The following is a 26,920-nucleotide window of genomic DNA, read 5'->3' on the forward strand; positions in this document are numbered from 1 at the left end:
TCGTGATGACACCTTCCACTCATGAGGAACGTCATGAACATTATGGACCCAAAGGCTGTAAAAGGATCACCTGGAGACTTAACATTCTAAAATCCTAACATTTTAGAACTGACAAAACTTCATGACTAAATGTTATACAATTGTACCTCAACATTCTATAACCATAACATTCTAGAACCATAATATTCTAGAATCTGACATTTTAGAAACATTCCAGAACTCTAACATTCTAGAAGTCATAGCAATGCAAGAGTGTGCCATATGGAGTGGGTGTGCCAATGAGTCAGCAGCAGCTTTTTACTGCAACATTCTAGAACCCTAACACATTCAACAAGTCATAACTTAACATTCTACAGTTGTAAATAAACATTCTACAACTATATCAGTTCTAGAACCATAACTTCTAAAGTTCATAAAACTCTAGAACCCAAGAATCCATGACACTTTAGAGCCTGTAACACACCAGAACATTCAACTTAACATTCTAGAACCCTAAACTTCTAGATTACAAAACATTTATAACGTAACATTCTACAATTGTACCTCGCCATTCTACAACCTACAATTCTAGAACCTTAATATTCTAGAATCTGTGACATTTTAGAAACATTCCAGAACCCTAACATTCTAGAATGTATAACTATGTCTGAGTGTACCATAAGAAGCAGTGGCCCCTCCCTGCCCCCCAGCCTGTAATAAGGTCGGCAGTCCTTATGGCACACCTATGATCACGCCTCAGCAAGACTTCATGAGCATCCCCTTGCCCCAGGGCTATACTAGGTTCAGCAATCAAAAGCTTCACTCTAACATTCTAACACTTATAATTATGCATGAGTGTGCCATATGGAGAAGCTGAGAATCTTGCCATTTCTCTCCTATCTTCAACTGTTAATTTCCAGGCCTTAATAGATGGTGACTTAACATTCATCCAATTGCGTGTAATTTGTTTTAATGTAGCCATACGTATTATTGTATACAAATATTTATCTCCTCCACTCTCTATTTCTGCTGGAATGATTCCTAATATAATGCCGGATGGCTGTAACATATATTTATTACAGACTGGCATGTTGACGATGGGCTGCTAGCCTTGCATCTGCTAATGTGTGCTCACCTTTTTTTCCTGAAGATCTAGCAGTTCAGAAGCTTTTTACCAGGGGCCAAATTATCCACAGAGGTCTCTTCCTCTCTAAAATAAATGGACCACATGATTTAAACCTGTAAAACAGTGAATCAAGCAATTTCACGTGAAAAAAAGATGATTTTCCAATGCTGCTTGTTGCAGATTAGCTCCTAATTACCGTTGCCAAAAAGAAAACCCCAAATCGCGAATAGCCTTGTCTAGAGCCAGTGTTTGGATTGTCCACTCTGGGCTACTGTAGAAATATGGCACTGAACATGGCAATCCCCATAAACAAAGGCCCACTCCCTATGCAGATATAAATATCTCATTGTACAGTAATGAAAACAGGATTCTTATTTTCAGGCACACTAAAAGGCTTATACACTTAAGAAAATATACTTTTCATATATATTCCATTTCTGCCAATATATCCCCCTAACTCCTACACACTGGACCTTTAAAGAAACAACTTCTTGGTTTGTGTTCAGTATCTTGTCATGTTATACCCCATCTTACCTGTGGCAGTGTTAAAGTGTTGACAATTATCCTCTGCAATGTCTCTTGTTCACACATGCACTCTCCCTGTCATATTACTGTATTGCACTTGTAAAAAATATAGTGGGACTTAAGTTTATGGCCTGGTAGATAAGTGCTGACAATATCCCTCATTAAGTACAAAGACTGATTAGGGGTGTATCCACTAACATTGTGCCATACGGTCTCATATTTGTTTCACGGTGATATCAGTCATACTATTGCAGTAAGAAGAGAGGAACAATAAGGTCCTCCTTTAAGACATTGATAGTTGTAGTGGCCAGGAATAAATTATAAAATTGAGACCAAGCCGGCCAACTGAAAAAAGTTTAAATAAAGTGTAAACCAGAAGAATTTCTGTTACAACAAGGTGTGTACAAATCCTCAGCCATGCTGCGGCTCTGTCTTGCTGTCCTCGGCCTCAGTGCCTGCTCTCCTTGTACTGCAGCCCCGCCACAGGACCCTGAGCTGCGGTCAGTATTCACAGGGTCCACCAGAAACAAGCTGCTGCTCATCTCCTTTGACGGCTTCCGCTGGGACTATGACAGAGATGTTGAAACCCCTCATCTGGATAAGATGGCCCAGGATGGAGTGAAGGCAGCCTATGTTACTCCACCTTTCCTCACCATTACCAGCCCTGCTCACTTCACACTGCTGACAGGTAAAAGCAACAGTTTTGCGCAGTTTATTTTTAACAGCGACCAATCTGCCAAGCAACAAACAGCTCTAGAAATGTCGGTGTCTGCTCGTATTTATTTGACAACTGCAAAAGATGGTGGCTCCTAAGATTGTTTTTTTTTCACAGGCCATTATAAGTATGATCACCTTTTGGCCACAGCTGGCCTACTTGTAGCTATTACTATAATACACTTTTTAAAAAGTTTGATTGCATCTTTGTGTTCCAAAACTTTGCTTATGTACAGAAAAAAACACATATGAATTCAGAGTTTCTGTCATTGTTTCTGACTCCAAGGTCAGTGCCCCAGCTCCAGCTGCTCCCGATTGCTCTGTATTTCATGTTCAGTCTCCTATAAGTTGGTGTTTCAGGAAATTTTCTAAAATTTCTACTGAGGACAGAATTTCACTTAGTTGTAAGGTGCATTGAGAGATGAAGCCATTATGAGGTACTAAAGTTTGAGCAACACTTGTATGCATAATAATAATAATAATAATAATACATTTATACAGCACATCAAACATATGTTACAATGTGCATCACAAGGCAATAAAAACAGTTAAATGAAGTAAGAGTATAAACAATGAGGTATCTCTAAATAGTAAAGTGGTAAAACAAAGTGATAAAAACAAATAAATACACATACTTGTGTATAAATATGCACATGCATTTACACAAATCGGCACATGCATAAATACCCATACACACACGCTATATGCACAAGCTTTAGCACACATATGCACAAGAACATATATATACATATACAGGACACTGGGACTAAAATACAATCTTTAAAAAAAATGTGTTTTTAAATGTTTTTTAAGAGTGTATACAGATGTAGATGGTCGTATCTCAACAGAAAGTACTTCCCAGATTTTGGGAGTCTTGACAGCAAAAGCCTAATGTCCTCTAGTTACAAATTTTGTCCTGGGAACAGTAACTGACTAGATGATCTCAGGGCACATTCAGACTCATCTGGTATTAAGAGAGTCATTATATACTCAGGAGCTAGTCTAAGTCGTGTTTTGAAGGTGAATTATAAAATTTCAAAATTAATCCTAAAATGGAAAGGAGGCCAATGCAGTGACGCTAGGACAGGTGTAATATATGCTACCTTTTGTTAATGCCCATTATAAGTCTTGCAGCAGTATTCTAAACCAGTTGGAGCCCTGAGAGTTGCTTCTGATGGCAGAAATATAAGGAGCTGCAATAGTGAAGTCTAGAAAAGATAAAAGCATTTATGACCTTCTCCATATCACAGATGGACATAAAATATTTTACTTTAGAGATGGTTCTTAATTGTAAAAAAACAAGCTTGACCTACTGTCTTGACCTGTTTTTCAAAGCTGAGGTGTGAATTAAATATGATTCCTAAGTTGCTGGCAGAGTGTGTGAGACATAGGGAGCTTAGCTGGTGTTATAGCACTTCAGTCGCACAGTGTGGACTGACTAGTGAAACTTCTGTTTTGTTATTGACAAGCTGCAGAAGGTTTTGATGCATCCACTCTCTGATATCATTAAGGCAATTGTGGAGGGGAGTGAGGTGATTGAAGTTATTAGGAATGATGGGTATGTACAGTTTGGTGTCATCGGCATAACAGTAACAAGACGCGTTATGTTTATGCAGTATGTGACCCAATGGAAGCATGTAGAATGAAAAGAGAACCGGACCCAAAATAGAACTCTGGAACTCCACAAGCACTGTTGGGCAAGTTACTCAACAAACTATCTGTGAAATGGCCCAAAGCTGTTGACAAGAAAGAGTGGGAAACAATCAACAGGGACCTAACACAAATCCTGGAGGAACAAGGGGGCACAACACAGGAAAAGCTTGAAAGGATGGGCGACATAATCTACAGCTATGGCGAAGAGCACTTTGGGGAGAATAAAGGGAGAGGTTAAAAGAAACTACCAGCACCAGTGAAGTCCAGGAGGCAACAAGAGATCAAGAGGCTAATCAGAGAAAGGAGACAGATTAGAAAGCAATGGAAAAAAGCCTCAGACACCAAGAAGGAAGGTCTCATACTCCTCCAAGCAGATATCAAGAGCCGGCTGTCAACTTTGCGAAGAGCAGAGAACTTGAGGAAACTTCGCAAGAAGAAGGAGCACACAAGAACTTATTTCTACAAAGATCCTTTCAAGTTTGTCAAAGACCTCTTCACAAAGGAAAGTAACGGAACTCTGAAAACATCAAAGCAGGATCTGGAGGACCTACTGAAAAAGGTCTGCCATGACACGAAAAGGCATGAGCGGATAGTCATTCCACCTGACAGCCGCTAATTCAACCTGTTGTCAACCTGGACACTAGTCCTCCGAAATGGAAAGAAGTAGAGAACACAGTGAGGCGAGCAAGAGCAGCATTGGCCCCAGGGCCTAATGGAGTACCATACAAGCTCTACAAGAATGTGCCGGATGTACTATGCTTTCTGTGGAGGCTCATGAGAACAATGTGGCAGAAGCAACCAATACCCAAGGCTTGGCAAAGAGCTGGCGGCGTGCTCACAACAAAAGAAAAGGAGGCATCAGACATCAGCCCGTTCCAGCCAATCAGCCTCCTTAACGTTGAGGGGAAAATCTTTTTCCGTATAGTGGCACAGAGGCTGTCCACTTACCTGGAAAGAAACAAGTATATCGATACTTCTCTACAGAAAGCTGGGATTCCAGTGCTTCAGCTGGTTGCTTGAAGCGCACTAGCATGATCTGGCACCAGATCCAAGCAGCCAAGAAGGACAAGAGAGACCTGCATGTGACCTTCCTCGACCTGGCCAATGCATTTGGCTCAGTTCCCCACGAACTTCTCTGGGAATCATTCAAGTTCTACCAGAGCTCATCACCACACTGGTCAAGACCTATTCCCAAGACCTGCAACTGTGCTTCACAACAGCGGACTTCACTACGGCATGGCAGCACTTGGATGTAGGCATAATGGCAGGCTGCACAGTCTCACCCTTGGCTTTCACAATGGCCATGGAAGTCATCATCAGGGCCTCAAAATGGGTGGTGAATGAACCAGGGATGGGCTCTGTCTTCCACCTGTCAGGGCATACATGGACGACATGACAACCCTGACCACCACTGCAGCATGCACCAAGCAGCTGCTTGGAAAGCTGCAGAAGAACAGCAATTGGGCCCAAATGAAAATCAAGCCAAGTAAATCTCAAAGCATCTCCATAGTCAAGGGGGTGCTGAGTGAACCATCACATCATATGCAAAGAAGTGGCTTGGCGTCCCACGATGCCTGAATAACATCAGCATCTACGGCAAAGGAGTCCTGGAGCTACCTCTCACTGGTCTCACTGAAGAATGCAAGTGTTCAAAAGTAAGACTCCAGATGACACTGAAGGACTCCAGAGACCAGACCATCAGGACTGTTGCAGTGCCCCTAGTAACTTGGCAGAATTGGACACCATCCGATGCAGTGCAGCAAGCCACATCAGCCCTTAGGCACAAAGATATCGTGGGACAAGTCCAGCAGGGAAGAGAAGGCTTCGGACTGAAAGCACACAAACCAAGCTGGCAAAGGGCTACAACATCAGAGCAGAGGACACTGGTGGTTGAGGAGGTGCATCAACAGGAGGAGATCTTGAGGAGTGCAAAGGCTGTCTATCTTGCCAAGCAGGGGCAATGGATGCAATGGGAAGGTGTGGAGAGGAGAAAGATCAGCTGGAGGGAGTTATGGGAAATGGAAAGAAGCAAGATCAGCTTCATTATTAGGGCGACATATGACATCCTACCATCACCAAAGAATCTTCACCAATGGTATGGTGAGGATGCAACATGTGCCCTCTGCCCAACTCCAGCAGTCCTCAAACACATTATGACCGGATGCAAGACCAGCCTCATGCAGGGGAGATATACCTGGCGGAATAATCAGGTCCTCAAATGCCTGGCATCAGCGCTGGAGAGCAAGCGGACTACAACCAACTCCTTGCCACCAAGACCAAGCAATCTTTTGAAGGCAATAATGTTTGTCCAAGAAGGACAGAAAACACCTAAACATCCTTCCACCGTGTCAGAAGCAAGGCAGCTGCGCAGAGCTCATGACTGGAAGATGCTGGCAGACATCAGCCAACAACTAGTCTTTCCACCAGAGATGGCCTCCACCAACCTCCGGCCAGACCTGGTACTCTGGTCCCCTTCACTGAAGACTGCTTACATCATTGAGCTCACAGTCCCATGGGAGAACTCTATTGAGGAGGCCTATGAACACAAGAAGCTGCGCTATGCAGAGCTAGCAGCAGAAGTGAAGCAGCATGGCTGGAACACCAAAGTCTATCCAGTTGAAGTAGGATGCAGAGGATTTGTGGCATCGTCTACCATTAGACTGTGGGAAGAACTCAGATGCCATGGTCAGGCCTTGCAGAAGACCGTGGAAAGAAGCAGCCAGTGGATTTGGCTTAAGTAGAATGATCCGTGCTGGGCAAGTACATTAGCATAAACCACCGGAGAACCCCCTGCCTGTCCACCGGTTAGACAGCTGAAGACTGGAACAACAGGCTGAATTTCAGGGATGGTTAGGCATGGGACACAAGCTGCGGGCTGATCACCCGGCAGCAGGCCTACCTTGTGGAGGGTATATAGTGTTGAAGGTCGAAACACCCAGTGATGTAAGGCCACACTACTGATGTGTCCCGTGCCCAATTGTCCTGAAATGTCATCCTGGCCAAGACTAACCTCCCCCACAACTCAGAGAACCCCCACCTGTTGATTCTCTACCACTTTCAACATCAAGGAAAATCTTGAGTAAGTGCTCACCACCTATTGGCACAAAGGGCAGTATTTAACATCTCGTCCTGTGTATTTTGATACTACTCTCAAAATGTAATGTATTACATATTACTAGTTACCATCATTTAAAAGTAATAAATTACATTACAATATTACTCTGTGTAGAGTAATAAGTTAGTTATTACATTACTATTGCGTTACTTCCCCAAAATGAGTTCAGAAGAATGACAAGGCATTTTAAATTGGTTGAGGCTCATGTTGTTTTACATCAGGTAATGAAAGCACAGAAGCTCCAGTTTATTACAATTCATTTCAAATTCAGTGTTGCGCAGGTCTGACCCATTCATGCATTCACATACAGTGGTTTCCACTTTGTATTAAAAACCCCTGCTGATGTTATTATAGTGTGATGATATAGAACAATTAAATAGCCTTTTAAATAGCGAGGATCAGGCAGAGGATCAAAGTCTAATAATTATGAGATATGGATAAATATTTATGGGCCTATGATATAAAACACAATAAACAATTATTGAGGTTAGTACAACAAATGGAATGGCATGTGGGTAAATGTCTATGACAAGCGCAAATCAATACACCAGAGCTGGAGGAACCACTTGCCAATTCACGGTGTGCCAGTCAACTACAGCAGTGTGCTGGCGTTGCTCTGCAGTTATAGGGGATGTGAATGGAAACATCCAATATGTACTTACATCACCCAGATGTGCCAATCACTGCAGACACAGGAAAAAACAAACCAGAGGCTAGCTCCTTCTCCCCACTGCTTTTAAGCAGCCTCAGGACACAAAAGCAGAATGGGTTACAGTGTAGGTATATGAATGGAAACACACTGGGCATGATAACGCACACATCAAGCTACCAAACAATGTTATTTCTTCATAATGGAGACGGACATAAAGTAATAACATTAAAAAATAGTGGCGGGGCTTTTACTCACCACAACTGCAGAGACTACCAGCTTAATTCATATAATGAATGGCATGACATACACAAGAACCTTCAAGGGATGTTTTTTCTGGTGGTGCACTCGTGGAAGTGAAGCAGTGTGGATTAGTGTGGTTAAATGAAAAGTGAAAGCAATAAACAGTTTATTCTGGGTGGTAACGTGTTACATGCAAATATAATAATATTACCCGAAATCCTGTTGGTAACACATTGGCCTCTAGTTTCGCAGATCGGGCGAGGCGGAGGCACCTGCGCTTCGCCAACTAGGTGTGGCCAGGCCGATTTTGCACGTTTGGCACACCGTGCGCGCTGGCGCAGCTACTCCTCTTTCCCACCTCCATCCCTCCTACCTGCGCAAGTAGGAAAGAGGGAGGAGAGAAGGCGTGGAGTGGGTTTTACACACATCACACCAATGAAATGAGCCCCTCTCCTCGCCCTTAAATGCGCCGCGCGAAGGCGTAATGAGAGTTTACTCAATTCGCCATGGCAGAAGAGAGCAGCAGCGTCAGACGGCCAAACTTCTCCCAGGAGGAAACTGATGTTTTGGTCCGGGAGGTCCAAGCTGGCAGTGTCCGAATATACGGAACTGCGAGCAGACCTCCACGGGCTGATGATGCAAAGGTAGCCTGGGAGGAGGTCACCACAATCGTAAATCAATGTTGTGTTTCTCTCGTGTGTGTGCGCTCTTTCTTTCTCTCACACAGTCTCACTCTGTTTCTTTTCTTTTGACTTTTCTAAGATGACAGATGCTGAATATATACTCCCTATCTGATGCTGTGGCTGTTTGTGGTTGGCTGAGAGGGATGTGAACTCATTAGTTTGCAGCTGTGTTAATCAAATCAGGTTGGGTTTCCATTACGCGTGCCAAACGTGCCAAACGGTGCCAATCCCCTTTGATCTGACATCAGATGTGACGGGACAGTCGATATAGAGATACATTTATCTCTGGGGCGAAGAGGTTGGTCGGCAATTGCTGGTCTACTTCGTTATGATTACTCGCTTATAATAATGGTGAAAACAATACTGTTGGCCGTTCGATATTGTTGTCAAAGTTGTTATTAACACGCAAAAATGTTGAACACTGCAGATAAAAGAAAATTGGATAAGCAAAATTTAAAAGTTTGAAATAACTTTGATCGTGAGCACAAAAGAGTTACGCAGGAACCAAACTTTGATATGTTATGTGCAATGGACACACACTCTTCCCATTATGGTCAAAATTGATTCTTAACATCCAATTAAAAATACAAATTAACATTAAATCAAAATACAATTATTATGCCACGTATATAAGCGGAGTACCATATAAACTAGGCTAGTTCAAATACACACACTCTAGACTAACCTATAGTCAGAGTTGGGTAAGGGTTACTTTAAAAGTAATCAAAATACTTTACTGCGTTACTTTTTTGAAAAGTAACAAGTTACTTTACAAAGTTACTCCCTAAGAAAAGTAACTCAAGTACTTTTAAAGTACTTCCAACGTTACTCCCTGAGAAAAGTAACTCAAGTACTTTTAAAGTTCTTTTGAGTATTCTACATTTCCTATTGGGCAATGAACCACAGGGCGCTTAGCCTACATTTTTCCCCAAAATTAAAGTTATGGACCACTTGCCCTTCACTGAGATCCAATTCTCCCATCACAGCCGTCACTTTGACCAGTAGAAACACAGAACAGTCTGCTGCCATAGACAACTGTAGGGCAACAACACCCCAGCGTTTTCAACATTTCCTCTAGGGATGTTACCACACAGAGTGAAAGGGGGAAATGATGGTGTGAAACAGCAGAAGCACTTTGTCAACCCAGTGAGTTAATGTTACTGTCATTAGCATCAAGCTAGCAAACAATGTTATTTCTTCATAATGGAGACGGACATAAAGTAATAACATTAAAAAACAGTGGCGGGGCTTTTACTCACCACAGCTGCAGAGACTACCAGCTTAATTTGAAACAGACTACATTATAGATGGTCTGTTTTTTATTAATCCCCCTGTATCTTTATATTTTCACTTTTTATCTGCTCCCGTTGTCTTCATAAAGTTAATGCATCGCACCATCATTTCAAACTCAACACTTCCTGAATTTGTTTCACATTAAAAGCCACTTATAACTTCAGCTGAGAGAATCCCTCCATTTTCTAAATAGGCTTTTATTGTGAAACATTTGTAGGAACTTGGTTGTGGAGGATTCAGTAGCTTGAATGCTTGCGTACAGTACTTCAAATGTAGCTCCTGCCATCTGCTGGCGCTTTTTAGATGACTACAGCAACATTCCGGCTGGCACATGAACAGACACAGTGACTGAAATAATACTAAAAGTAATAAAAATAGGACAAGAAAAACCCAATGACATGAAAGACGACCGGTCCGGGGATAATTGGTGAGTACCATCGTGTAGTGTGTCATGTCTGCCACCCAAGTCACGGCACAATTTTATGACTCCACAATCGTGTAATGTGACATAGTGACTTTCAGAACGGGCAGAAAAGTTGTGTAGTGTGTACCAGGCATAATGCAAGTCCTGAGTCTGACCTATCTGTCAGCGAGTCTTCCTCCACCTTTTGAGTCGTGGGGATTTTGCTGACGATCCTGCAGAATGTTTTAGACTCCACCGTAGACAATGGCAGCATTTCTTCTACCATGTGGCGAGCCACAAGCTTTATGACTGCTTTCGGACTGATAGGTTTAATGTTATCTCCGTCATTAGAACCAAAAGACAGTCTTTGCTGTTTCGGAGCTGAAGGACCAGCGTTCTAAAAGTAATGGAAGTAACTGATGGCTTGTTTGAAAATGTACTCAAGTATTTAATTACTCAAACAGCAAACTAACGCGTTAGGTTTCTCGTTACTGCAAAAAAGTAATCAAAGTACTCTATACCCAACTCTGGTAGCAATATATAATGAAAAACAAAATGAAGAAGCACATATTCATGCAAACAAGTTGATTAATGAACCCTAATTATATCTTAATTCTAACTATGTGGACTTCCTTACGGGAACTCTTCTTAACTCCGCCACAAGATGGCAGTACGGCTCCATGTTAGATGAGGTGTTAACAGTCGAAATTGAAATTGAATTTATCAATCTTTTGTTTTACAGGGTTAAAGCAAAGTATCATTCAGATAGAAAACATGGATTATGCACATGTACAAGTTTAGAACATAGGAAAGCAACCAACAAAAAGGAAACAAATGTTTAATCTCACTTCCAACAAACATTTCAATTTTGTCACACAGAAACATTTGGTAAGAGAGGGGAGGGCGTAATCCCCGGGGTGACAGGAAGGGACAGGATGTGGTTGAAACAGAAGCTTTGTCTTAAGATCCTAGCAGGGCTGTTAATCAAGGTGTGTTACCCCAGGGCGGAGGACCCTTTACAAGTTAATGACTTAAAAAGCATTTGAAGTACCTCAAATGAACCCTTTACCCCCCCCCCCCCCCCCCCCCCCCCTTTGGCACCCGGATGTCTGGAGGACGCATCCCTCCTGATCGGAGTAAGCTCGGGGGCAGGGAAATAAACATTTGACCCTCACTTGTGGCCTCCTCATTGTCTATTTACTTGTAGTCCAGAATCTGGAGAGTTTAGGAAGGCTGTATGCTCCTACAGTTGTGACTTAATGAGTTGGTCTTTCTTGGTAGTTTTACATTACATGTTACCGCTTGTCATCATGGTGAATTATTGTGTTTGTGCGAGCCTCATGCCTGTCAGGAAGTCCGGCTGCAGTGTTTCTAACAAGGAAAAAGACATATGCTAGCTTTTGTACCTGGATGCATTTTGTGCAGGTGAAGACTTCATTAGTTTATCTATAACATCACACACAGCTGTGTTCAGCATTCATTTTCGACAGGAGGTCTATGTTCAATGCAATATGATGAAGTTCACAATGGGATGTTGGAGCCAGGATTGTATGGGGCTGATAGCTGCTGCAGTTCCTTCGATACACATCACTGCCTCATCAGCTCTGCCTCACAGTTTCTGGTGGTCCCACCAGCAGAAGTAATGGTCCCGGATCCATCAGAGATTTTGCTCCAAAAAAATGTGATGTGTTCACCTGTCCTGAAAAATACCTGTTTTGTTGTTTGTTGGTCTGGAACAGTTAAATGGACTGCGCTTGCACTGCACTGGAAAAAGATAATCTTGGTAATTTCTTGAATGCGCTGATCAAAACAGGGGGAATGATCGAATGTAACACCAAGGTTCTGGGCTGTCAAACACTGAGAAATCACACAGTTCTTGAGAGTTACTTGGTTAAACTAATGTCTATGTCCAGCAAGGCCAATGACCAGCATCCCAGTTTTATCCGAATTTAAGATGAAGTTAAAAAGTTATATTTATTATACAAGGTTCTTCCTGGTTTTTCCCCTTTCCTCAGGACGTTATGTCGAGAATCATGGAGTAATCCACAACATCTGGTTCAACACTACCACTCAGGAGAAGAAGCAGTACTACATGACTCAGTTTGTTGATTCCTACTGGGACAATGGCAGCTTACCCATCTGGATAACAGCACAAAGACAGGTTCTTTAGATCCATCTTTTTGTTTCCTGGTTGCCGACCTAGAATGTCTGTATTATCTATCTATATCATCCAATCCTTTGTGGGATCACAATTACAGGAGTACTTTTGTTTTTAATTAATGAATGATTGTCTTATCTCCTTTCAGGGTCTAAAAGCAGGCTCTCTGCATTTCCCTGGCACAGCAGCCACCTACAAAGAAGAGACTGTGAAGGTTAGGCAAGTGGAACCTCGTTTCTATGATCATTCTAATGAGACAGAATGGAGGCTGAACATTGATAAGGTCATTGGGGAGTGGTTCCACCAACAGGACCTAGACTTTGTGTCCTTGTATTTCGGAGAACCAGATTTGGCTGGTCATGAATTTGGACCAGATTCCCCAGAATGCCGTGCAATGGTTCAGCAAGTGGACCGTACTCTGGGCTACATCCGGGACAAGATCCAAGACCATGGCCTTACTGACCGGCTCAACATTATCATCACTGCCGACCACGGGATGACTAGAATTCTACGGGATGGACTAGTTGAGGAGATCATCCTCTCTAAGATTCCTGGCTTCAGCTTCAAAGATATCCAGTTCCAACTGTTGGATTATGGTCCTGCTGGCATGCTGCTTCCGAAAGAGGGGAAACTGGAGAAGGTCTACCAGGCTCTGAAAGGAAGCCACCCTCATCTTCATGTGTATAAAAAGGAGGAGCTGCCAACTAGACTGCACTACAGTAACCATCCTCGACTCCTGCCCATCATCCTCATTGCTGACCCTGGATACATTGTCAATGGGGTGAGAGAATCTTTGTATGTTAGGCAGCTGAAGTGTTTGATTTGCTTTGATTGGGGTATAAAAGTGCAGCCTTTGTGCACAGTCCCATCTTGTTTAAATGTCATCTTCAAACACTACAAACATAAAATCAATCAATCAATCAATCAATCAATCAATCAATTTTATTTATAAAGCCCAATATCACAAATCACAATTTGCCTCACAGGGCTTTACAGCATACGACATCCCTCTGTCCTTATGACCCTCACAGCGGATAAGGAAAAACTCCCCAAAAAAAACCCTTTAATGGGGAAAAAAAATGGTAGAAACCTCAGGAAGAGCAACTGAGGAGGGATCCCTTTTCCAGGACGGACAGACGTGCAACAGATGTCGTACAGAACAGATCAGCATAATAAATTAACAGTAATCCGTATGACACAATGAGACAGAGAAAGAGAGAGAGAGAGAGAGAGAGATGCAGGTAATGACAGTAGCTTACAACAACATTATTGAAAGTAATAATATTATAGTTATATTTCTGGCTACTGTGGTACAATATGTTGAAAGTATGTATTAATATCTGGTAGTATACATGTGTGACAATAGTCATATGTGTATAATAACAGTAGAAGTATGACTAATGACTAATGATGGCAGCAGCAGCAGGAGGCATCTGGCAGGACCACGGCAGCAGCACAACCACACACGTCACGCTGTCCAGGCACCGCTGCGATATGAGTTAATCTGAGAGACAGTGGAGCACAAAGGCTCCGGAGAAGAAGCCGAGTTAGTGACATCCAGAATGGCCGAGTTAGCAAGATGCAGTAATAGAATACGAGAGAGAGAGAGAGAGAGAGAGAAGGAGAGAAGGTGCCCGGTGTATTACAGGGGGGTCCTCTGGCAGACTAGGCCTAAGTCAGCCTAACTAGGGGCTGGTACAGGGCAAGCCTGAGCCAGCCCTAACTATAAGCTTTATCAAAGAGGAAAGTCTTAAGTCTAGTCTTAAATGTGGAGACGGTGTCTGCCTCCTGGACCATAACAGGAAGATGATTCCACAGGAAAGGAGCCTAATAGCTGAAGGCTCTGGCTCCTGATCTACTTTTGGAGACTTTAGGGACCACGAGTAACCCTGCATTCTCAGAGTGCAGTGTTCTGGTGGGATAATATGGCACTATGAGCTCTCTAAGATATGACAGAGCTTGACCATTTTATAATTTTACAGGGAGCCAGTGCAGCGAAGCTAAAACAGGAGAAATATGATCTTGTTTCTTAGTTCCTGTTAGTACACGTGCTGCTGCATTCTGAATTAGCTGGAGAGTTTTTAAGGACTTACTAGAGCTACCTGATAATAGAGAGTTACAGTAATCCAGCCTTGAGGTAACAAAAGCGTGGACCAATTTTTCTGCATCTTTTTGGGTCAGAATAGGCCTAATTTTCGCAATATTATGCAGATGAAAAATGCAGTCCATGAGATTTGTTTTAAATGAGAATTAAAAGACAAATCTTGATCAAATATTACTCCGAGGTTTCTTACGGTAGTGCTAGAGGCCAGAGCAATGCCATCTAGAGAAACTATGTCATCAGATAAAGAGTCTCTCAGTTGTCTGGGGCCAAGAACAGTAACTTCAGTTTTTTCTGAATTTAACATCAGGAAATTGGTGCTCATCCAAGTTTTTATGTCTTTAAGGCAGTTATGGAGTTTAGTTAATTGATTACTTTCTTCTGGCTTCATCGATAAATACAACTAAGTATCATCCGCATAACAATGGAAATTTATAGAGTGATTTCTAATGATGTTACCTAAAGGAAGCATATATAGAGTAAATAGGATTGGTCTGAGCACAGAACCTTGCGGAACTCCAAAACACACTTTGGTACGTAAGGATGATTCATTATGAATGTCAACAAACTGAAAACGATCAGATAAATGAGATTTAAACCAGCTCAGTGCAGAACCTTTTAGGCCAATTAAGTGATCCAGTCTCTGCAGTAGAATTTGATGGTCAATTGTGTCAAACACTGCACTAAGATCTAATAAAACAAGTACAGAGACAAGTCCTTTGTCTGAAATTATTATCATGGAGAAAATCACACAGCTGGTCTGCGACTACTTTCTCAAGGATCTTTGACATAAAGGGAAGATTAGATATTGGTCTATAGTTGGCTAACACCTCTGGATCCAGAGTGGGCTTTTTTAGTAGAGGTTTAATTACAGCTACCTTAAAGACTATGGTACATAGCCTGTTAATAAGGATATATTGATCATATCTAATATATGAGTGTTAACTAAAGGAAAGACCTCCTTAAGTAGCCTAGTTGGGATGGGGTCTAAGAGACAAGTTGATGATTTAGATGAAGAAATCACTGCGGTCAATTCTTGAAGAGAAATTGGGGAGAAGCAATCTAAATATATATTAGGTTTTACAGCTGTGTTTGAGGTTAGATACTGTAGGTACTATCTGAGGACAGGAGGTCATGAATTTTGCCTCTAATAGTTAGAATTTTGTCATTAAAAAAGCTCATAAAATCATTACTGCTAAGGGCTAAAGGAATACAAGGCTCAATAGAGCTTTGACTCTCAGTCAGCCTGGCTACAGTGCTGAAAAGAAACCTGGGGTTGTTCTTATTGTCTTCTATTAATGCTGAGTAATAGTTTGCTCTGGCATTGCGGAAGCCCCTCTTACAAGTTTTGAGACTGTCTGTCCAGATTAAACGAGATTCTTCCAGTTTGGTTAATCGCCAAGTCCTTTCAAATTTTCGCGATATTTGTTTTAACTTACGGGTTTGAGAGTTATACCAAGGAGCAAACTTTCTTTGCTTTTTTAACTTCTTTTTTAGAGGAGCTACAGAGTCAAGTGTTGTTCTCAGCGAGCCTACGGCACTATCAACAAAATGATCAAAGTCGGTACAGGAAACCTCTGTTACTGAGGGACTTGGTATTGAATTTAATGACGGAGTAATCTTTTCCTTAAATTTTGCGACAGCACTATCTGATAAACATCTAGTATAGTAACTGTTGCTGACTGGCGTGTAATCGAGTAAAAAGAAATCAAAAGTAATCAGATAATGATCCGATAGAGAGGGATTCTGTAGAAAGACTTTTAGGTTATCAATTTCAATTCCATATGTCAGAACTAGATCGAGGGTATGGTTAAAACAGTGAGTGGGTTCATGTACACCCTGACTGAAGCCAATGGAGTCTAATAATGAAATAAACGCAGTAGCCAGGGAGTCATTATTAACGTCGACATGAATGTTAAAATTGCCTATAATAATAACTTTATCTGATTTAAGAACTAAACTGTCTAACTAAAAACAAGTCATACACATTTAATATGGATGCCTTGTCCTTTACCACTGCATCTTATTCAAAAGGTACTGTATGATCATGGGGTGTCATTAATCTTCTAAGACACACACCACTAGGGATGGGAATCGAGAACCGGTTCCTGTTAAGAACCGGTTCCAACTGGTTCAATTCACTGACATCATTAGCCTTTATGCTCAATGATTCCCTTATCCCTTATGGGCCAGGGAGGACAGATGGTTTGAAAGAGAAGTAGAAGAAGACATCTACGTCAAGCTGGAACGACCATCGTTAAACAGAGGGGGTGGCTTATGACACTACTTATCCCCACTTACAATGTAGTCTTGGGATCCCTCCCCAGATGACTTCAGACCCATTCACCCCTGGTCCCACCTGACCCTAACGACTCACATGGTGGCCAGGTGGGTCAACGACTCACTGTGACCTTAACGACTCTGAAACTAAGAGCTCACGTGACCCCTATGACTTCGTACCAGTCATTTCGAACTGAAGAAGCTTCTTGGAAACGCAAGCAAGTCCAGTTACCTACGCTATTAGTACTTACGATTACCATGACCTGGATGACTGAGAATCTTCACTGACACGATTCCCTTATTGATTCTTTTCATTACGCTAAATCTTTACATCGATGACGCATGTCACGCCTGTCAGTCAGCACGTTCAACAACAAAGAAGATGTAATGGCGGAGAGACAGAAACGGTCGAAAGCAAGGCTTCACTTCACCAAAAAAGACTAACAGCGCGACGTGCAATTTATGCAGCACCGTAATTACATGCAAGGGCGGAAACACCACCAACTAGGCCTGAACGATTTATCTTTTAAGCATCACCATCACAATGCCCATGTGTGCAATATTTACATCGCGGGGCTTGTGACATATGGCTTGCCCTAATTAAATTAAGCATGCACGTTTAAATTGCCGAGTGATGCATGTAAAACTTGCTTCCATTTTAATGACTGACCAACAGAGATGTCTAATTTACTGGAATAAAGAATAAACGGCCTATTCAAGTGCTGGAATTTGTTATTTATGTGACAACACCTGAATGGAATACAGGCTCCACTCCACTGACTGTGTGTACAGTGCCGTGCTGCGGGTTCAGGCTGGTCACGGTTATAGATGTCTCAGACTCGGGAAAATGCGGTCAGAGCTGTGCTCTAGTGTGCTCACCTGTGTCTGTGTGTGTGAGTGCGTACGTGTCTGTGTGTGTGTGTGTGCGCGCATCGGGGCCTAACTCCGCCGTGCGCGATACAGAGAGCAGAGGAGGATTGTAAGGCAAGACCCTGTAGAGACAGAAATGACATGCCGTTGTGTAAACAATATAAGTCTTCACGTTATAAGGTGAAACGTTTCGCCATATAACACGATAAATAGTATATTGTTTTGTTATTATATGAAGCATCCGTTGCGCAAAATAATATAACTTTAGTTTATGAAGAGATAAGATGGAGCCCTCTCCTCTCTTCTTACATGCTTTGCCCACAAGTGTGTGAATTGGCCTGGATATGAAGCATCTGTAGCCCCAAATAATATAACGGTAGTTTCTAAAGCGCTAAGACGGAAAAAAAGGAAAAATAGTTGTATATAGGGGAAACACTGAAAGAGATGGTGGTTTCACTGAACAAATGCCTATTTTCAGCACATTTTATGCCGTTGCATTCAAAGCAATATCAGTCTAATAATTCTAGAATGATTAATTCTCACCAAGTAGAGCTACTGAAGTCATCTGGTGGAAAATAATGCATCCTTAAAAAAAAAAAAATATCCGTGGGAGCATTTTTTTTCCAATATCGTGCAGCCCTACCACCAACATGCTGAAGCATTTGTCATGGCATTAAGTGCAGCTGCAACAAAGTCTCAGCAGAGCAGTGCCAGTGACAGTACGTATGTCCTGTCCCATGTTATTGATAGCACAACACATTCAGTGACAGATTCTGTAACGTTATTTGACGTAGATGAAAACAAATGCTGTAAAAATATTCTTTCATTTGTTCCATTTTAGATGATAGCGGTCAACCAATTTCATATTTGTTTACTTACACAAGCACTTGTCTCTTGTTTAGAATAGAAACTCAATAAAATTTGTGTTGTAGACACCGAAAACCTGTAAGAACCTGTAAGAATCCTATCAGTTCCCATTCCTGCATACCACTTAATCAAATTATCCTGGTTCAACCTCACATTTTCGGTCTCTTGAATATATTCTATCAAATAAAGGTAATAAGGCTCCAATTTTTTTTCATGACCATATTTCTCATGGAACCTCTGATTTCTGTCCATATAGTTCTTACCTGTGCACTACGTAAAAGGAGACCACGGCTTTGATAATGAAATCATGGACATGAAAGCTTTCTTCAGGGCAGTGGGGCCTGACTTCCAGAAAAACATGTTGGTAGGCCCCTTTGACCTGGTTGACGTGTACCCTCTGATGTGCCATCTACTGGAGATTAACCCAGAGGTCAACGATGGACACTTGAACAATACCAAACACATGCTGGTTCCTAGGAAAAACACAGGAGGAAACAACAACAGTAAGTGTTTAACTATATTCCAACAAGTCCTCTGACCCATATGACAACATAGGTCGTACAGTATGTTTCTACCATTAAACATGTGCATCAGCTTTATGCAGAGCCTACGCCGTAGCCCATACACATGGCTTACGCTGTTCTGAGAATTTATACCCGTGCTGTGGTATGTCTGTCACTCTGCAGTTGCACTTCCAAAACACTAGTAGGCGCTGGGGTTTCTGTGAAGTACTTTAAAGTTTAGTTGATTCAAAACACACACTAAACATTGCTTAATAGCGACAATTTCAAAAACAAGTACACAAAATGACTTCATTATAACTCACATTTTCCCCACAAATACAAGATGCTAATATTATTAGCAGAAGTCTATGGCATTTTACATGTATAAATTAGCCTAGCGGCTAGCAGAGATTTCCTCTACTCCTGAAGCCAGCAGGGTTACCAACTTTGGTCAGAGGGCCGGAGTAAGATTTTACCTTATGACGTAATCAATCAATCAGTCAATCCATTTTATTTATAAAGCCCAATATCACAACTCACAATGTGCTACTGTGGTACAATATGTTGAAGGTATATATTAATATCTGATAGTATACATGTGTGACAATAGTCATATGTGTATAATAACAGTAGAAGTATGACTAATGACTAATGATGGCAGCAGCAGCAGGAGGCATCTGGCAGGACCACGGCAGCAGCACAACCACACACGTCACACTATCCAGGCACCGCTGCAATATGAGTTAACCTGCGAGACAGTGGAGCACAAAAGCTCCGGAGAAGAAGCCGAGTTAGTGACATGCAGTACGGCCGAGTTAGCAAGATGCAGTAACAGGACATGAGAGAGAGAGAGAGAGAGAGAGAGAGAGAGAGAGAGAGAGAGAAGGTGCCCAGTGTATAAAAGGAGGTCCCCTGGCAGACTAGGCCTATGTCAGTCTAACTAGAGGCTGGTATAAGGCAAGCCTGAGCCAGCCCTAACTATAAGCTTTATCAAAGAAGAAAGTCTTAAATCTAGTCTTTAATGTGGAGACGGTGTCTGTCTCCCGGACTGCAACAGGAAGATGATTCCACAGGAAAGGAGCCTGATAGCTGAAGGCTCTGGCTCCTGATCTACTTTTGGAGACTTTAGGGACCACGAGTAACCCTGCATTCTCCGGGCGCAGAGTTCTGGTGGGATAATATGACACTATGAGCTCTCTAAGATATGATGGAGCTTGACCATTTAGAGCTTTATAAGTTAACAGTAGGATTTTAAATTCAATTCTGGATTTTACGGGGAGCCAGTGCAGAGAAGCTAAAACAGGAGAAATATGATCTTGTTTCTTAGTTCCTGTTAGTACACGTGCCGCTGCATTCTGAATTACCTGGAGAGTTTTTAAAGACTTACTACAGCTACCTGATAATAGGGAGTTACAGTAATCCAGCCTGAGGTAACAAAAGCGTGGACCAATTTTTCTGCATCTTTTCGGGTCAGGATAGGCCTAATTTTCGCAATATTACGCAGATGAAAAAATGCAGTCCATGAGATTTGTTTTAAATGAGAATTAAAAGACAAATCTTGATCAAATATTACTCTGAGGTTTCTTATGGTAGTGCTAGAGGCCAGAGCAATGCTATCTAGAGAAACTATGTCATCAGATAAAGAGTCTCTGAGTTGTTTGGGGCCAAGAACAATAACTTCAGTTTTTTCTGAATTTAACATCAGGAAATTGGTGCTCATCCAGGTTTTTATGTCTTTAAGGCAATTATGAAGTTTAGTTAATTGTCTACTTTCTTCTGGCTTCATTGATAAATACAACTGTGTATCATCCACATAACAATGGAAATTTACAGAGTGATTTCTAATGATGTTACCTAAAGGAAGCATATATAGAGTAAATAGGATTGGTCCGAGCACAGAATATCTGCTTTTGCGTGTGTGGTCATGAACATACGTGGACACGGCGGAACATTTTATTTTTTACCTTAAAAGAGTTAATATGCACATGTGGCAAACAGAAGAAATGGGTGTACGTTTACATATTCATATCTATAGGCCTAAGCTCCACATACATCCATAGACGCTCAATATTTGTTTTAGGGTGCAGATCAAGGTCAGTTTCATCAATCTGATGGTAGCATTGATCATCTGCTTAAAAAATCCAGTAATATGTCCTGTTGTGACAAAAAGAAAGAATTGAAAGGGGGGATCAGGGGTTTCTCCCTCGAGAAAACTTTGAAAATTCACACGGCGAAATCCTATTTTCATGCAATTTCATACAGAAATAGATAAATTCAAGGACTTTCAATGACCTATGTACATTTATGAATATTTTCAAAAACTTTCCAGGGCCTTGAAATGTTTTTTTTAATTCACAAACTTTCAAGGATTTCAAGGACCCGTGGGAACCCTATTGATTTATCATGTTTTATATGGCCTTTTGAGACTCAGTCATAAAACATGGTAAATGTTCGCATCTGTGAGCCCCAGGAGAAAAATGTAGGCCTTAAGCCTACAGTTACGTTTAATTAAGAAAACCCAATGTAAACTGCCATTTACTTCTTCTGCTAAAAAATGCAATTTAAGGCCAGGAATGATCATGGCATGTAACTAGACATGAGCAGTTAATTACCCGGACTTTTCATTTGAAACAACCCAGTGTATGCATTGTAAGCAATTCTATATAATAAGGTCATGCCATAACTCAGCATTAACCAATTAATTAGTATATGCTGTTCCCATGTTTGTCCACTAGATAGCTGTAGAAGGCAATGAGTGAACTTAAAGCAATACTCTGGCGTTATTCAATCCATAGCTCTGTTGTCTTAGTTCTCAGAATGCTGTCCATTTGAAAAACAAGAAAATTTGTAGGAGACTAGGGGAAGGACGAAGTAGCATGAAGTTCAGGGTAGCCCCACGAGACCTAAACTTGCTTTCTGAGAATAGTATGGAGTCCGGTCAAGCTACGCTGGACATAAAAAAAAAAAAAAATTAAAAAAAAGGAACGGTGGAGTGAGATTTCTTAAACGGTCGTGAAAGAGTGACATTGATGGTGAAAGAGTGACAGTGACGCCGGATGCGCGAGAGTTGGCAACGCTGAGCCAGGGACAACAGCAACATTTAACAAAGGTACAAAATCCAGCTCCATTACAACTCATTACAACTCCTCTAATCTATCCTATCTTCTATAGGATAAATCAAACATAAAACTTAAAATATTGGGACGCCTAAAAGCTCAGCGGGTAGAGCGAGCATTCCATGTACAAAAGCAATCTCCTTGTTGCAGCGGCCATAGGCTCAATTCCAGCCCATGGCCCTCTGCTGCACATCACCCCTCCTCCCTCCCTCCCTCCTTCACGCCCAACACTTTCCTGCCTAATAAAGACAAAATAGCCATAAATATAATCTTTAAAGACTTAAAATATTATGTTGTGGGGGCTTTATTGTCTTCACAATTTATTGTTTCTCATCTGTGAAATAAAAGTAAATAAAAGCTTCTCTTCCACTGAGGGGAATGGTTTCAGCAGGAAGTTTGCGTCACCGCAACGTGTAGTTAAAGTTCTGGTGAGGTGCACATCAGGCTACGGCGTAGGTTACAGCATAGGCTCTGTGACGATGCAGAGCCTATGCTGTAGGTGTGGCATCAATTTGATGCAGAAGTATAAATCCTGCTTAATATGACTCATGGGACCTTCCTTAAAGTAGCCCCTCAAATGAGAGAATAGCTCATATTTGACCATTCACAGTCACAGTTTAAAACAGTGGTTAACATTGTGACACCATCACAATTGCACCACAATTACATGGTTAGGTTTAGCCAACACAACTCCTTGGTTAGGTTTAGAGAAATATAATGGTTTGGCTTAAAATTGGTACATTTGTTACCAACCTAACTTGAGGCATCTTATGTGAGATGTCACATGACATACGACTATGTTACATAACCAACTCAAAGCTGACTTTTGCTTTCACATGCAATGCAAATACCAGTCTCCTAGATGAACGTCCTTCATTTGATTTTCCCATTTACCATCCTTCTCTCCAACCTATAAGCGGACTTTGTCATCTTTGTAATACACCACCTGACTTCATCCTTTACTCCATTCATAGTAACTACAGCCATATGAGGTCACTGTGAATATGGGTTGCAATTAAGAGGTGTCCTTAAGGGCTTGAAAAATAAAGCCAGCGTGGAAGTACCAAAAAGTGCAGTTCTGTGAATAATCGCTTGAGGCTGGCTCCAGAAGCTAGTCAGTCCCCACTGACCCCCATGTTGAAATGCCCAACTTTACAGCAGAAATAAACATGTTTACAGCCTGGTACAAAAAAAAAAAAAAACAACAGTTTTAGTTTCTTTAGTTAATTTCAACATTCATGACAGCTGTATGGGGGGTGTATTTTTATGTAACTCACCTGTTACATTTCATCAACGCTTAAAGTTATGCATATTTATGGGTGTGGCTGCTTGAGTAAAGACCAACTCAGTGGCCTAGTGGTAGAGTGTCCACCTTGAGACTGGGAGGTCGTGGGTTCGATCCCCGGCCAGGTCATACCAAAGACTATAAAAATGGGACCCATTGCCTCCTTGCTTGCCACTCAGCATCAGGGGTTGGAATTGGGGGGTTAGATCACCACATGATTCCCGAGCGCGGCACCGCTGCTGCTCACCGCTCCCTCAGGGGATGGGTCAAATGCGGAGAACAAATTTCCCACACTCAGGGACAATCAGTGGGACTTTACTTTACCTTAATTTACCTGAGTGATAGGCCGTCTGCAGGGTGTTGGGTCAGTTCTGATGAAGGCCAAAATGCGTAACTCAAGGCTTCAAAAGCCACAAACCAATGGGTGACAACATGGTTATTAAGTCCACTATTCAATACAGCCTATAGTTTTAATTCCTGCTTATACAAACATTATGGCGTCATACTCTGGAGGACAGTCTCATATATTCACTTAAATAAATATATTACCATTAATTCAGTGCTAGTTGCTAATACATAGAATACTGTATAATATATGTTTTTCAAAGTGTATGATGAAACACAACTTGAAATATTAATTGTGTAATTGTGAGGAGAGTCAAAGTTCATTCTGAACCTTTACAATCAGTACACTTACATGACATTAGAGAAAACTGATTTATTCTGTTAGTCTGACTTAAACCAGACTTTTAATATACATTTAGAAATTGTACCAAATCAAATTTCTCAGACTAACACACCCAGATATTGCAATTGGGAGCTGAATTACTCCTGCATGTATACAGTCATGCGCTTTGCGCATGCTCCACAGTTTCCACCCCGGGCTTTGACCCAAAAGTGGAATAGCATTGAATGCATAACAGAAGAAGAAGCCGGTTTCAACATGGCAAAATCCAGAGCTGTGCATTTTTGGACTGTTGACAAGACACAGCTCATGCTGTGTTGGCTGAAAGAGTTAAATATTTTAAAACACATGGATGGGAGGAAAATATGAAATGGTGACTGGTCTGTGACGTAATAGGTTAACTGGAAATATACTAACAAGCTTATAGGTGACATATCGCCACCTATCGTGGTGGAGTCGAATATTCTTTGGTCAATTAATGTATTCCCCTTCCATGTTTGTATACTGGGACAAGGACAGAAGTCCAATTAAATGGCCTAGTCAGCTATAACTGTGGCTCAACTTAACTGTGCATGTAAATGTACTGATTGACTTTGACCAAAGCATCTCAACAACAGGTCCACTTATTGGCTTCTTCCGGAGCTTTGACCCTATCTCATAGTTGTCAGCAAAATGGATTTGCTCAGTTGTCACTGAGTGTGCTCAGCTGTTTTGCCCAGAAATCAAAGGCCATAAAAGTTCTCCCCACACAGAGACTGTCAGGGTTCTCTTTACCAGCATCTGCACAGAGAAATGGTGAGGGCTAACACAGGACCTCAGCTGGCAAGATAAAACCAACCAGAACACGGAACTGAAAATCCAGCTCCTAGAATTGTGCCTGACAACACTTGTTTCATTTGCAAAGGGATGTTTTACGTCCAGACCAAAAGAGAAGTCAAAGGGTCAACCATCTCCTTCAGTGTAGCTAACTTAAACATGAAACATTTCAGCACACAGATTGCTGCAACACACTTCTATGCAACCTGACATCTGGTATTGGTACATGCATGATATTTTTACTCCAGTCAATAATATCAACCAGAGCATCAAGTTCATGTTCATAAAATGCTGACAGAAAGAGCACATTGTACAGGAGACCTGCTCACACAGACCAATATCTTAATTTGAACTTTGATCAAAGATCAGTGGTGAGGACCTGCTTACAAAGAGCACAGGAAGAAAATGATAGGGAGAGGGAATTGTAGTGGGACCAGTGACCAGTTGCACAAAACACCTTCATTTTTCTCCTTAACTATGACACTTAAGGCTCAATTTCTCCTAAACTGAGGGACAGTACAGAATCTCTTAAAAGCATTAGAAAAGATTTTACAATGGTAAAAGTTTTCATGGAGACTGTCTGTTGGCTTGCTCCCACGCTTGTGATGCCTGTTCCAATCTCACAAAGTTGGCTTATAGTTAGATAGGGAAAAATGGCAGAGGAAAAAACCATATTGGTCAGAGGATGAAAGATCATTCCTCAATCATAGAAATCACATACTACAAAGCAAATATGACCCCCAAGTACCAGAAAACAGAAAATGGTTGTGGGAAGAAATTGCAACCAAAATTAGTGCAGCCAAATCTATAGTATTAAATCAAAAGTGTATCCATTGCTTTCTCCTGGTCACAGAACACTCTTCTCAGGGTATGTTATTTTTTTTCATTTATCACCATAAACTCTGTCATGTTGCAGTTAAGATAGAGTCAGAAAAAGATAGAGTTTTCCTTGCTTTGGTTGCAAAGGTCTTTTGTGCATCGGTCTAGGAATGCCTAGACCAAGACAAGGAGAAAACCATGAATATGTAAGTAAACATTTTAAGAAAACCTTAAGGAGAAGACTTAAGGGTGTTATGTGCGACCAGAAGATCGGAAGTTGTTGAGGTCGTCAGAGCTCACATATGACCTCAATGACTCTGTAAGAGTTTATACCCACACACAGTTTAAAGCCTGTGACTCCCCACTAGTCCGTTTGAACTGAAGAAGCATCTTGTGAATCAGTGGATACATTTTTTGGGCATCACAACCCCAGTGAAATGATTTGTTTCACTGACAAGTTTTGATTCATTCGGTGCGATGGTCCAACATTTGGAAAGTCTAAAAGAGCTACATGATTAATTCAAGTTAGCGGAAACCAGAAATAGCTAGCCTGGCTAACAATGTCCCTGGTCTATGGTCCCAAGGTGTGAATAATCTGGATAATTTTATACATGGCAGCTGAACATTTTTGGCTTCATGCCCCACTGAGCAGCTTTCATAGGAATGGTGATGGGCTCTGCTGTATCCAGTTCTCTTCATACATCCATGATTAAGATGGTGAGAAGCTGTTGGAAGCTCCAGAAAAAGCAAGTAGTTGGGCAATTTGTTAACATAATTTGAAAAACTTGTCTAGTATGATTTGAGGTGAAAGTACCGTTACTTATACTTTTTCCCTACATGTTTCCAGCAGCAGACATATTTCACTAAAGAGACAACTTTGACCAAATGTCCATAAAAACATTCTAATCCTCACAAGGGTTACATTTATTGCAGGACTTCAACCCAGACATCACAGGCTGGATTACACTATCTAGCTGTAAATTCATATCTTATCAGTCTGGCTGATTTGCTGTCTCATCTGCATGTTTTCTGTCTGT

At 41.5% G+C, this 26,920-nt stretch overlaps 1 protein-coding gene across 1 annotated transcript in view; it reads left to right on the plus strand.

Annotated features, from left to right (window-relative positions):
- The first annotated feature begins 280 nt into the window (after nt 1-280).
- LOC117246999 (ectonucleotide pyrophosphatase/phosphodiesterase family member 7-like) overlaps nt 281-26,920 on the plus strand; it is a 28,156-nt gene continuing 1,516 nt past the window's right edge. Inside the window, exons 1-4 of the mRNA XM_033611068.2 lie at nt 281-2,318; nt 12,399-12,544; nt 12,690-13,322; nt 18,916-19,162. Coding sequence (XP_033466959.2) covers nt 2,048-2,318; nt 12,399-12,544; nt 12,690-13,322; nt 18,916-19,162 — 1,297 coding nt within the window. The 5' untranslated portion in view covers nt 281-2,047. The remainder of the gene's footprint in view (nt 2,319-12,398; nt 12,545-12,689; nt 13,323-18,915; nt 19,163-26,920) is intronic.

The sequence above is a fragment of the Epinephelus lanceolatus genome, chromosome 21 (assembly GCF_041903045.1).
Source record: "Epinephelus lanceolatus isolate andai-2023 chromosome 21, ASM4190304v1, whole genome shotgun sequence".
Taxonomy (NCBI): Eukaryota; Metazoa; Chordata; class Actinopteri; order Perciformes; family Serranidae; genus Epinephelus; species Epinephelus lanceolatus.